General features: G+C 36.2%; 1 protein-coding gene across 1 annotated transcript in view; it reads right to left on the bottom strand.

Moving 5' to 3' along the window:
* GPHRB (golgi pH regulator B) overlaps nucleotides 1–13616 on the bottom strand; it is a 20818-nt gene extending 7202 nt beyond the window's left edge. The window contains exons 1-10 of the mRNA XM_034414390.3: nucleotides 13191–13616; nucleotides 9969–10028; nucleotides 8415–8518; nucleotides 7433–7539; nucleotides 7221–7322; nucleotides 4557–4677; nucleotides 4108–4188; nucleotides 2924–3033; nucleotides 772–860; nucleotides 199–291 (exon numbers count right to left, since the gene is read on the bottom strand). Of these exons, the coding sequence (XP_034270281.1) occupies nucleotides 199–291; nucleotides 772–860; nucleotides 2924–3033; nucleotides 4108–4188; nucleotides 4557–4677; nucleotides 7221–7322; nucleotides 7433–7539; nucleotides 8415–8518; nucleotides 9969–10028; nucleotides 13191–13232 (909 nt within the window). The 5' untranslated portion in view covers nucleotides 13233–13616. The remainder of the gene's footprint in view (nucleotides 1–198; nucleotides 292–771; nucleotides 861–2923; nucleotides 3034–4107; nucleotides 4189–4556; nucleotides 4678–7220; nucleotides 7323–7432; nucleotides 7540–8414; nucleotides 8519–9968; nucleotides 10029–13190) is intronic.

The following is a 13616-nucleotide window of genomic DNA, read 5'->3' as shown; positions in this document are numbered from 1 at the left end:
TTCTTGCAACTGTACACATTTATCTTTCATAGACAACATTTCTGTATGAGAAAAAATGTCCATTCTTGCTTAAAATATGATTGTATATATAATCAACAAAACACATTTTTTTAAAAAAAATAGGTTTTTTTTTTATTAAGCACATATTTTGTCACAGTACAAATTATAAATGATTATACCTACAGCAGCTTTACATACCATAAAAGTTTTCCAGACACAGTAAATGGAGAAAAAATAACCCAGAAAGTTGAAATATTTCCCTTGGAATGTTTTAGAATATTCTATTCTTTCCTGCAAATAGATTTTTTTCAGAGAGAGAAAACATTTAGATTTATTATTTTAAACTAGCATATGGCTTTATATTCAGTACAGATCATTTCTACAGATAGTGTAGCTTCTTAATAGATAATGAATCTATGGAATTGCAAAATCAACATTTGTCTAAGATAAATGAACCGAAATTACAGAATACATGAACAAAACCAAATTTCTGGTGTTCTAGGCCTGCCTTTTGAGTCACAAAATACGATATCTATTTCTGGAAAGTTTCAATATGCAGAACATTCATGAGGAATGTTCTACATAAGGATTTTTTTTAAATAAACAGATTTTTTTTAAGATGTACAAGCTTTTGACATTAAAAAAATAGACCAGTATCATAAATAACATTTCTCATTTAATCTGTATTTTCCAGTTTTTTTCACATTTTCCTCATATATCAATCCCAGTTACCCACCCATCAGACTTGGGAACAATGCCCTTAGTTTGCACCTTGGTAGCATGCAAATCAACTGTTTCCAAGAAAAGTTGCCGACTAAGTTCTTCTAAAGCATCAATTTCTTGCTGGATGAGTGTCAAATCTTAAAACCAAGATAGTCAAGCTCAAAATCATTTTGAAAAACATATTTATTTTTTAAGTGTGAAAGATTTTATTCCCCAAACCCAAAAATCAATAGAAAAACAATACTATGATATCTTTTAAGATTTTTTTAAAGTTAAAAAAGGGGAAAAAAACAAAAGCACATTTTATACTGTATACATGTATCAAATCTTGCCTATGCAAAAAATATTAGTGTATCCATTGTGATGAAGAACAGATTAATAAACACCTGAAAATATATTTCAAATTTAGCACATAGTAAATCCATGTTTTTCTAGATCCATTTCAATTTGAGTAAGCATTCAAATTGGGTCAGACTGCAATCATGGTACAGAATAATCTTTCCTGAACAATAGAAAACAGGACAATGCAATCTTGTTGATTTCCTGGCTTTCTAATTAGCTTTTAAAACAATTGACTATGGTATCCTTATGGAATAACCTTTGAAGAGGAAGTATTATTTTATAGTAATTATGTTCCTTTTTGATAGGCTGTTGCCAGAAAACATAAGGGAATAATTATTACATAAATAAGTAGGTTTCATTTAATCCCTGATTTTATTTAATATGTACTGAAATAACCTGAAAAAATTACCCAGGGAACGGACACTGAAACGACATGTAGATTTGTTTTTATTTTCTGCCTATCCTGGTAGATGTTCTGAATTAGACCTAGGGTAATGGACTGAAGACCAGTAAATTGAAACTTATCCAAAATAATTGCTACGTTACTAAATTAAAGAAATCATGTGAACAATATAGCCTGTAGTTAATTTCAGGCTATTATTTAAAGTACGGCAGACATTTAATGTCCTGAAATAGCAATAGCACTTAGACTTATATACTGCTTCACAGTGCTTTACAGCCCTCTCTAAGCAGTTTACAGAGTCAAGCATATTGCCCCCAACAACCTGGGTCTTCATTTTATCGACCTCGGAAGGATGGAAGGCTGAGTCAACCTTGAGCCGGTGAGACTTGAACTGCCGAACTGCAGGCAGCTGGCAGTCAACAAAAGTACATAGCCTGCAGTACTGCATTCTAACAACTGTACCACCATGGCTCATGTTGAAATAAGAATGTTTAAAAGAAAGTCTCTTTCTATATATACCTATCTGCTCGGGATTTGGATAATTTCTTTTGAACAATGAAGTTAAACAGCTGGCTACATAGAAAACAACTGATTATAAGTAAAATGACTTTCTCAGTACTACTCTGCAGTACCTTCCCTAGGGAGTGCACATGGTATTCATATTGCAGCAGATATTTTCTCCCCAGGCATTTTATACATTTGCTTTAATTTGAAGTGCCCAAATGACACAAGAAGAATGACTATGGGGGATGTTCTTATTTATCCAAATTTTTAAAAAATCTATGGCAACTTTATTAGTACCTTATGACTTTCATTAGGAAACAGAAAATGCCAAGTACAGGTAGTCCCCAACTCATGATCATAATTGAGTCTGGAAATTATGGTTGTAAGTTGTGATGGCTGTAAAGCGGATCGCCATGTGACCAGACCCCCTTTTATGACTTTTGCTGCAGTTGTTAAGCATACAAAGTGGTTAAATGAAACCACTGTTCGCAATGGGCCATTTTCCTGGAAACCTGAACTAAATATGAGTTTTTCAGCTAAACAGCTAAATTGCAGTCACATGACTACAGTGCGCTGCAAATGAACCTAAATGTAGACCAGTTACTGAGCGCCCTAAATGCAGTCACATGACTGCAGGAAAGGAACATAGGAATTTCTAAACTGGATTGTAAATTCCTTTTGTGGGATTAATTGATTTTCCATTCTTGCATGCTGTCAGTTATATAAATGTATTACTTAATGTCCAAATGGCCATAAAAGGGTCCTAGCAGCTTAGATCGCAGTGCTTAACACTTACAAACTTGGATTGATATTGGTCTCTTCAAATATGTGATCTCCAAAAACTGAAAGTAATTTACTACAGCCCATTAATAAAATATTCTACATTTTTTTTCATTTATTGTAAAAGGAAGCAAGCTGACTTTTGGGCCTCCTTTTGCAAGTAAAGGATACTTTCACTGCCTGGTGAAGATGTTGTGACACTTTTTATAATTCCCCAGAAACCAGTGGTTTTGTTGTGCACTTCCCCTCTCTGGAACATGTTTCTGTGAACCATTGCTATCCTGGTTGGGAGACAAAGTTAGGAACGTAAAATCATGAAATATCAACTAGAGTCAAATCACATAATAACTAAGCAAATCTTTAAATATTTGTATTTTTATGTTTCATAAAATCTGGCATTCAAAATTTAAAGGAAAATTCAGAATTCCATTCAGAAAGAAATCAAACAGGTATTATGATTTCCACTTGGTATAGAACTGTGCTACTGCTCATGCTATTATGTCAGAGTAAAAAGTGCTTCTAATTAAGAATAAACTACATAACATTCTATGAATTACATCTACATGTATTCATTACTGGAGGTGACTCATTTAAATCAGGGATATTCTAATGAATTATTCTTAAATTAGGTCTAACCTTTAACCTTGCTAGCTGGTAATGAAGAAAGTTGAAACTTTTTAAAGTATTACTCAGGAGAACAACCATATTGTTCTTCAAAATATATTATATTAAGTAACACAGTTCAACTGAGGTTTAATAAAAAAGGTAAAGGTTCTCCTCGCACATATGTGCTAGTCATTCCCTACTCTAGGGGGTGGTGCTCATTTCCGTTTCAAAGCCGAAGAGCCAGCGCTGTCTGAAGACATCTCCGTGGTCATGTGGCCAGCATGACTAAATGCCAAAGGCACACGGAATGCTGTTACCTTCCCACCAAAGGTGGTCCCTATTTTTCTACTTGCATTTTTTATGTGCTTTCGAACTGCTAGATTGACAAAAGCTGGGACAAGTAACGGGACCTCACCCCGTTACGCGGCACTAGGGATTAGAAACGCTGAACTGCCAACCTTTTGGTCGAAAAGCTCAGCATCTTAGCCACTGAGCCACCATATCCCTTTTAATACTTAAAATAATTAATAGGTTTAATACTATACTATAAATATTATATTAATTTTAAATTCTAAACAGAATACTAATTTCAGATAAGTACATCAAGTACACAAATTGAGATAAAATTTGAATCTGTACTTCACTCAAATTTCATCCACATTTATATTGCTATCTTATGATATAAATTATTGTTCAATAGCAAATAATTTCTTGTTGGACACTAAGATGCTCTAATGTCTTTATCTTACCTTTTCTTTTTGCTGATGATCATGTCCATTGTCTGGAGGAGTCGACGTTCTAGAGATAGAATATCAGCATCTGTGACATTCCTGTAATAGATGTATACATCTAGAATTATTCCTATGATTTCTAGGACAGTCTCTTCCCAATTCTAGCTATTCTCTGATTCTTCTCCACTAACTGGACTATAGCAAAAACTGCAAATTGATGATGATGCAAAACAATGATATATTTAAATCTAGAACCTATATTATTGAGGTAAAGAAGATAAGGACAATTATGGAGAAATCTGTCCTGAAAGCAGAAGAATAGAGCAACAAGAATTAAGATTAAAATGGCATGATACATGATAGATATAGAGACAGACAGACAGACATGAAGAAAGTGAGCGAGACAGACAGACAGACAGATGGATTTTAAAACTACTTTGAATCTCTTTTGAGGAAGGGAGATTTACCTGAGAAAGTAAGACATATAGGTATATGGACAATTCACTGCACCAAAGCCAGAGAGCAAGGCCATGAGGGTCACCCCAATCACTCCAACCCTACTTATGAGTTGCTCTATGGATAGAATTCCTGGGGAAAAAATACCACAAGGTTAATGTCATCATTACATTTACTGAAAACAACAGAAAAGCAGAATCTCACTACCATATTATATCTATACAATTTTGTTTTAATTATTTAGACATTCCTTCCTAAGAACTCTCAAATGTGTTTGCAATGGGGCTTAAAGTAGTTTAACAGACTACTTTGCCCCCCAAAAAGTAATAATTAGAAAAAATGAACCATAACTTTTAATATAGCTGTCATAATCTTGGAATTATTCTGAATTAAGTAAAAGGCTTCTTCAACTGAAAATGGGTATTCACAAATTGTGTTAATTTTCACTAGTCAATAATGCTTCCTTTTGTTTTATGCCAATCTAAAATACATAGTAAACTGAATGGAAGCAGATAACCAGGTTGTTGTGGCTTCTAATCTCATTATCAGTGAAAGAGATAAGTCGCACTTGAAAACTGACAAAGACAGCAATATAGTTCAGTTCACTGTAGCACATCTTACTGAGTCTGAGTAAAGCTTATTGATAACTTTGTTACCTCAAATGGCAATTGGGATATATGAAAGTGAAACTAACTCCACAAGGTCTATACTTAATCCTTTTCACAGACTCCATGTGACATTTTAGATAGCTGTATACAGTTAACTACATTAACAGTGTACAGTTGTAATGTGGAAAAAAGTTCTGATAGCCTTTCAGACTATTCCTATTTAAATTTGCATCCCAGAATAAAATAACCCCAGAATTAGTTGGCTATAAGGGGGAAAAAAGCTATTTTGACAAGAAAGTAGAATAATATGTTATTATGGGGAACATAATTATCATTATGCTATTTATGTCCTCATTAATTCTAAATAATAAATAAATGAGGCTATATGAATGAGTCATTGAAACTATTCTTCAATTCATTCCTTTTTCCATGGACTTGCTAAATATATTCAGTAGATAATCAAAGAAAAGAAAAAGAAACAGAAAAGAAACATATTTATAAACATATTTGGATATAGGATCCCTGCTTTGATAGGAGTTCAAGTATTCAGAATGAATAAAGTCAAGGCATTCAAAGTCAGAGTCCTTAAATCTGGGAAGACAAATCCAATTCTGTTCTTAATCATTTGATTAAGAGTAGTTCATAAAATCAGCCACAGAATTCATCACCCAAGCAAAGGAACAGTGACCTCAGCAGGTCACTTGGAGCAAAGATATTATTTATATAGATTCAATGCCACTGTCTATGTTTCGAAAACAGATTTACTTAAGATTAAAAGCCTCATTCTCAAGCAAAGAATGCACCGTCATATCTTGTGGACAAAAAGTGAAATTTGCAGTAGTATGAATCTACAATTTGGGTGTAACAGTGTAGCAAACAATGTCTAGTTATATTAAGTAACCCTGAATTGTAATTCTTTGAATGAGTGTGGTCCCAGTACTGACAATATTTTATTCTCAACCTTGCTTTTTTCTGCACTACTAAAACACTGATTTTAAAACTTAATTCTGCTTTAGGAGCTCACTGTGAATTTTGGTTTCTTACTTTATTTATTTGATTACATACCAATTTAACTGAAAAATCTTCCGAGTCCTTAAAAATGGTGAAACAAGAAAAGCCAGAATACAGTAAATTATGAAGTCTTTGTTAAATTTAACAATGTAATTGTCTATTTAAAAATAACTTTTTATAAACTAGAGCTCCATTCATCACGTGCAAGCAAATGTTCGATATAGTGGGAATTCCAGTGCTTTTGTTGTGATCCCTATTAATACATGAAATATTGGGCATGAGGTTGTTCCAAATCATTAATTCCATTATTGTATCATGATTATTTGCACTCCCAACTTGTGCATTACTAACATACGTGGATGTCTTATTATCCAGGGATGCCAGTAGCTGCAGGAGAAAGATGGTGAAAGTCAACTGGGGATGTTGTGGGGGGGAGCAGCAGTGGTAGGCAATGATGGTGTATACGGTGGCCAAAAATGCAGAGATGTGGGGAAATAGGCAGGTGGGGTGTCACTAAGTGGTGTGATCACATGATGTATCACCTAACAACAGCTCTGCTTAGTGATGGAAATTCCACTCCCAATTACAGTAATTAAGCAAAGATTATCTAGTACAACCAAGCCAAACCACAAATATGTTCATGTTCTCAAACACTGTTAAGAAGAGCTTTTTTGCACTCAAGTCAGAAGCACTGAGGCACTTCCAGGTTGAAAGGATTGTCCTAGGAATGTCCAGTTGGGGGCTCCTTTCATATCCCCAGCAGGAGCTGGAATGAAGGATGAGAGCTTAACCCTTCCCCACGGCAGCTTTCAGATCTCGCTGCCCAGCATTCCAACCACTCGAGCCACTGTGCACCTTGCAAGAAGAGCTTATCCAACACCATAGCCCAATAGTTGGAAGAGAGCCATGTTTTCAAAGCCTTATGGAAAACTAACAGAGTCAGGACCAAAAGTCAGAGCAACAGAGAAGGCACCTGAAGTTCCCATCTATAACTACACAGATTTAAAAAAAACAGTCAGATGTGCATTTATAAGTTAACGAAATAATAAAACTCACCATGTTTTGGACTTAGGATAGGAAATGGATCTCCCAGTTTCCAGAAGAAATACATAAATATTAGCCAGACAACACAAGCAAAAAGAAGTCTATGTCTGTGTACTGAAAGTGACATAAAGAAAATTAAGATTTTATGTTAACTACATTGAAAAATATTATTTAAACATGATAGTGCCAGTGTAATATTTATTTTCAAGATTCATTATACTTACATAATCGAATGTTGCTCACAACAAAGTAACCAATATAAAAGGGCACCATGAACACCAGAACAAGCAAAATCACACAAAGATTTAATTTCCAATGGAAATACCGAGAGCTGGAAGTAATAGAAGGATTGATCACTAATCATCGTCATAAAATAATTCTAGCTTTATTTTTTGTCTATTTTCATATGGTAAGCAATATCTGCATAAAATAATCTGAAAGATTTATGCTTATAATCAAATATAGTTTTAGAAATATGCACAGTAATAGAGTGTATACAAAGTTATATATTAAATGTTCTTGTCAAAATTCTGTAAATTATTGATAGTTATATTTGATCTCTTTTCTATCAGTCAACTTTAAAAAAAATTCATTATATAGTTATATAGTTTTCCATTAGTGTAATTTCAGAAGGCACATTTTTTGATATATGTTATTTGTCTAAAAGCATCCAATTTAAACTTTGAATTCGAAAAATAATGTAAAGATTTTCATCAATGCACTTCAGAGGGCAAGTGTTTATTAACAAGCAAAGATACTTTAGTAAATAATATATAAATTATTGAGAAAAATATGTCTTCACTGAACTGGAATTATACAAATACAATTATGTGCATTTGGGGACCATACATATTTCGGCATTTGCTGATACTGCTTGGAAAGCTTAATAATTTTAGATCAGAGAACCAATAACTTATATTATACCATTTGTGGCAATTTCTTTAATGTGTCTTTGCCATTAGGAATGTTGCCAGTACTTAAACAGCAAACATTTTTGAAAAGAAACAAATTAAAAAACAGCATAGCCATCATTTTTCTACTTTTTTTTTAACACCCAGCTGCACATTAATATTGTATACACTCCCTTATGTTTAAACATACTAAAACATTAAATGGTCATGAAGCCACAGACAAACAAGCAAATCTATCAATTATACTAAGTTCTCAATGCTATGATAATGCAGCTGGATGTTAGTGTCATCTTACCTGCTGCTTAGGATGCCTAGAATCTCAAAAATGATAAGTTCAAACATGGTGCATGAAAAAGCAAAGGTTACAGAGAAGACAACCTGTACAACATACTGCCGAACCTGTAATAAAGCAAACAAACATTTTTATGTAATTTTTATGTAATTATTATGGATGTAATGGACATCCATAACAAAAACAAAAGATCAGACTATCCTAGAGTTAAATATACACAGGATGATATATCTAAGCACTTTGCTGAGATAAAATCTGTACTAATAATATATTAACATTCCCACTTAACATTTTTATGTTCAAAAAGATTTTTTAAATAAAAATATTAATCTAAGACTTATTTCCTTAGCATTAATTTCTCTGGATGACTGTTTACATATTGCAGAATTTTAAAAAATCTTAAAACATATCTATTTTAATTTTTTTAACAATCCTCAAATGCCTTGGTCTATTAAATGTCTACTTCTGTGTAAGTGCACAGTTTGTGCATTCTCATAAGGCATGTAATTTTTTACATATTCTATATTAGTGGTTTTATTTTTAAATCACAAGGAAGTTTCAATTAGAAGTCAGTGTTCTGATTAATTCCTAATAGTCCAGTTGCTGTTAGCCTTGTGCAGGGCACTAAAGATCCAGCTGTTCCCCTAGATATTTGGGCTAGGACAGTGATGGCTAACTTTTTTGCCATTGCGTGCCAAGAGAGGGAGGGCAGGGGAGGGTCGCACACGCAGCTGCCCACGCGCATGCGCACGCAACCCCACCCACCCCCGCTCCTGGCACATGATGGCCTGGTAGACTCATTTTTCTTTCTTACCTGGTTCCAGATCTTCTCTATGCATCTGGGAAAGGCGAAAACAGCCTTTCCCACTCCCTTGGAGGCCCTATGGAGGCTGAAAGGGCCCATTTCCCAACTCTCAGTGGGACAGGAAGTGACATTTTTTTGCTGTCCCCAGCCTCCAGAACCTCTCTAGGAGTGTCTAGGAGCCTCTCTAGGAGTCTCCGAAGGCTGGGGACAGGAAAAAACGTCACTTCCTGTCCCACCGGGAGTCGGGAAATGGGCCCTTTCAGCCTCCATAGGGCCTCCAAGGGAGTGGGAAAGGCTGTTTTCGCCCTTCCCAGATGCATAGAGAGGATCTGGAGCCAGGTAAGAAAGAAAAACGGGCCTTCCCCACCATCACCACCCCCGGCCCTCCAGAGGCAGGAAACAGCCTGTTTCCCTACTTCTGGTGGGCCCAGAAGGCCCGAAAATCAGCTGGCCAGTACGCGCATGCACCCCAGAGCTGAGCTGGCGTGCCCATTAATATGGCTCAGCGTGCCACATGTGGCATACGTGCCCTAGGTTCGCCATCATGGGGCTAGGAGGTTAAGTGAGCTCTTCCAGCTAATGATATTTTTATGGTAAGATGGAATTTATTTTTCCAATCATAAAAATTCCAACTTCCAATGAAACCCACTGTTTTTACTATTGGTTTTAACTGTTTAACTGTTGTAACTATTGGCTTTTAACGAGTATGTTGCCCAGATAACTGCTATTAATTTATAATTTAAATTTCTCGCCTCATAGTCTTTAAAAAGCCGGCGCATGAAGAACAACCATCCAAATCCGAAAAACAGCACCTACAGAAGCAAATAGAAATCAGTATCATCAGTAATTGTAAACTCAGTGCTTGGAAGAAATATTTATCCATCATCCGACAAAAATTAAAAATATTTTATATTTTATAAAAATAAAATATAAAAATAATAAATTAAAAAGAAAACAAAAAAGCAAATAAACTCAAAGGACAGACTCAATGGACCACTAGGTCTTTTTCTGCCATCCGGTTTTGTATGTTTCTAATACATAATGGCTAGAATGCTATTTCCAAAATGTGGAAATCTCAAAGCATATTAGCTAGCCTATGAAAGATGCTGGGGTTTTCTTGTTATGAAGTTAAGACAACCTGATGAACTGAAACATATATTTTTTTGTGTGTGTGTGTGTATTTAATAGTTGGATAAATGAATTATTTGCTTTAACCATGAACATTTTAAAACAATCATTGTACCAAAATGTAGCTACATTTTCCTATTTAAAAGCCCATTCTAAACCTGAGGAAAGTTACGTGTTTTGTGGAGACTACGTAAATATATCTCTGGGTCATGAAAAATATTGATTTTTTTGAAAAAAACAAACAAAATAAAAAGGGTAAAATAGGACAAAATTTCACACAAGGCTCATATCTCATTGTTATTTACATAGCATTTATAAAAAATAAACTTGCATAAAGCCATCTTGGTTCTTGAAACTATTTCAAATCCTAGTATGGATGCTGGATATTTTACAACAATGCTACATTCTGTATGTCTTGGATAATATTAAATTTAATCATTTAATTAAAAAAATGCACCAGGCAGAGAGATATTAGTGTTAAGTATATAGTTAATCCTTGATTTACAATTGGCTTTTTAGTGGCTATTCAGTTACAATGAACATTCCTGGGGGTATTTACAAACCACTTCTTAAATTCTGATGGCTGTGCCGCCCATGTAATTTTATCCTTATATTGTTATATATTAAAGAAATGACATCTCAGGATGCAGGTGTTTCCCCCCAAAAATGGGAGATACCTTGCATATTTTCTAAAATGGAGAATTAATCATTCTTTGCTTTTGTTTCTTCATTCCAGTAGACCTTGAAAGACATTTAAATCTAGCTATCCCAAACTGGTACAGAATCAGTATTTGGGTTTTTTTTTTTCTTTATCTGTTTTGTTCTGAAGAATTCAAAACCTTGAGTTTCATGATCTTAAAATTATCTAAGAAAGGTATCACTGTAAAGATTAATATAGACTTCTTTGGAGAGAGATAAACTTCTAAAGAGTTTTACAAACTTAAATTGCATCAGAGTGTAGAGCTCAAAATCCCAATCTCTTCCTACTAAAACTTTGTATATAATTCAGAGGTCACTAAGAATTGCTGCTACTCAATTCTAAGTGTTAATATTTCAACAGATGTAAATGTATTAAGAGTGTGCATAATTTATTAAACTACATTTATTAATTTAACTGAAATTTATATTAAATGATATATGCTTAATAGAATTCTTGAAAAGCAGCCATTCAAATACAGGACTGAACAAACTGCCCACCTTTGGTACAGAATATCTGATCTCAATATATACTATTACAGAATTGGGTGGGGGGATTGCCAACCAATATTCTGCTACGTTTGTCTTAAACCAGGGGTCCCCAACCGCCAGTCCATGGACAGGCACCAGGCTGCGCAAACAAGCGAAGCCTCATCTGCCGGATACAGGCAGCACGCAAAACCACACCCCTCCAATCCACGGAAAAAACTCTCTCCATGGAACTGATCCTTGGTGCCCAAAAGACTGGGGGCCACTCTCTTAAACCATTCCTACAAATAGCATTTAAAACATATTTTGCTATGCCTGCATTTGTAACACATTTTTTTTACAATAAACCGGGTGTTGTTATATATAGAAGTTTTAGGCTGCACCAAGTTTTTTATCCGTATATGTAATTTAGAGAATGTTGTTTATGAATACCTATCTGAAGAGCATATAGAAAGACAATACTTTTGATTATTCTGTAAACTTTCAAAAATCCTTCACCAAAAGTGAAAGCTCAGTCACTTTCACTTTTTATGGGCAGCAGATAAATTACAAGCATATCAAGCTTCTGTTCCAAAGATCACTTTTCTTAAAGCATTCTTAAAGGATTAAATGGGATAATTTGCTACATAAATTGCTTGTACAATGCATTAAACTGTGTCTTAGCCAATAGGCATGTATGACCAGGCTCAACTTATCCTACTTTGGGCACTAACATTCTAATTTTCTAGAAAAGGCATAAATGTTTGAAAAGATGGAAGGACACAGAAGAGGATGTGGGTGGACTCGGTGCACCGTTGGAAGACCTGAAAAAGGCTTGGCTAGGCACAGATCATCACAGAGATTTATGTGGTTGCTAGGAGTCCAAAATGATTTGAGAGCACCTAATCACTTTTGTGAGCTCAGACTTTACAGTTCATAATGGCTTAAGATGTCATGCAAACAACCGGTCAAAATTGACCCAAGGGTGCTTTTTTTTTTCCAAGAGGCAACTGGACTTTGTTTTTCTTTGAAGACCTTTCACTTCTTATCCAAGAAGCTTCTTGGATGGTGGGGAATGGAAGGATTTATACTCCTTGCAGACCGCTGGTCCTTTGCATCCTTTGAGAGAGTCGTGGAGGCTACCTGGAGGTTTATCTGTGTGGTAAGCAGCACCTCTGTAACAACCATGACCTGGATGACTGAGAATCTCCACAGACATCGCTCAACATTGGGCACACACACCATCATGGCTCACTTAATCACGGTTCACCACGTCACCCTAACCCAGCCAGTTAAGAGGACTCCAGGACTCCATTTTCCGAGGCCCAATTCGCAGGTGCAACCCCAGTACTTGGTCAGGCAGAATTAATTCCAGGCAGATTATTCATTCACCTGAACCCTCTGACGCGCGATAACTCCTCTAAAAGAAAATAAAGCAATTTCTAAAGGAAGAGCCGGACTTTCCCCAAGCCCCGCGATTAAGGCCCGGACTTAACAGGGGGTCGTGCTCGGCTAGGGGGAAGGAAGCAACAAAATTCGCTATCCCACCCACACACCCACCCCCGGTCGTCCCATGGAAAGCCAGGCTTTTCCCCTACATCCGGAAAGCAGGACTGCCCCTCCTGCCCGGCTTCTCCCGCCTTTCGCTGCCTAGCCTGACGTGGGACGGAGAAGGCCGGTACCTGGGAGATGACCATAATACTGGAATCGATCAAGAAACTCATGATGCACAGCCCGTCCGAGAGGGGGGGGCGGGATGCCTCTCCCCCCAACGCGACCCCTCAGCCGAGCTCGCGCCTTTCCTGCAGAAGGGAGGCTCAGTCCCGCCCCCATTCGCTCCCTCGGTCCTGTGGGGAGAGCTTGGACGGGTTTGCAGAGATAGGAAACTGAAAGAGCAGCCCGAGCCTTTTTCTCTGAGGGAGAAAGAGAGCGAGCCCTCGTTTGCTCCGCTTGTTTTGCGCGCTGTCGGTCTGTCTTCTCTCTCTCTCTCTCTCTCCTCAATTTATTCCTCCCTGGAAGATTCAGGGAATTGATGAGGGGAGGGGAATCCCAAAGGTGCTTTTTTCCCCCCAAGAGGCAACTGGACTTTCTGGTTTTTCTTTGAAGAC

Source organism: Pantherophis guttatus, chromosome 5 (assembly GCF_059756535.1).
Source record: "Pantherophis guttatus breed Tessera chromosome 5, ASM5975653v1, whole genome shotgun sequence".
Taxonomy (NCBI): domain Eukaryota; kingdom Metazoa; phylum Chordata; class Lepidosauria; order Squamata; family Colubridae; genus Pantherophis; species Pantherophis guttatus.
Note: the sequence above shows the minus strand (reverse complement) of the source record. Positions and strands in the feature narration are given on the sequence as shown.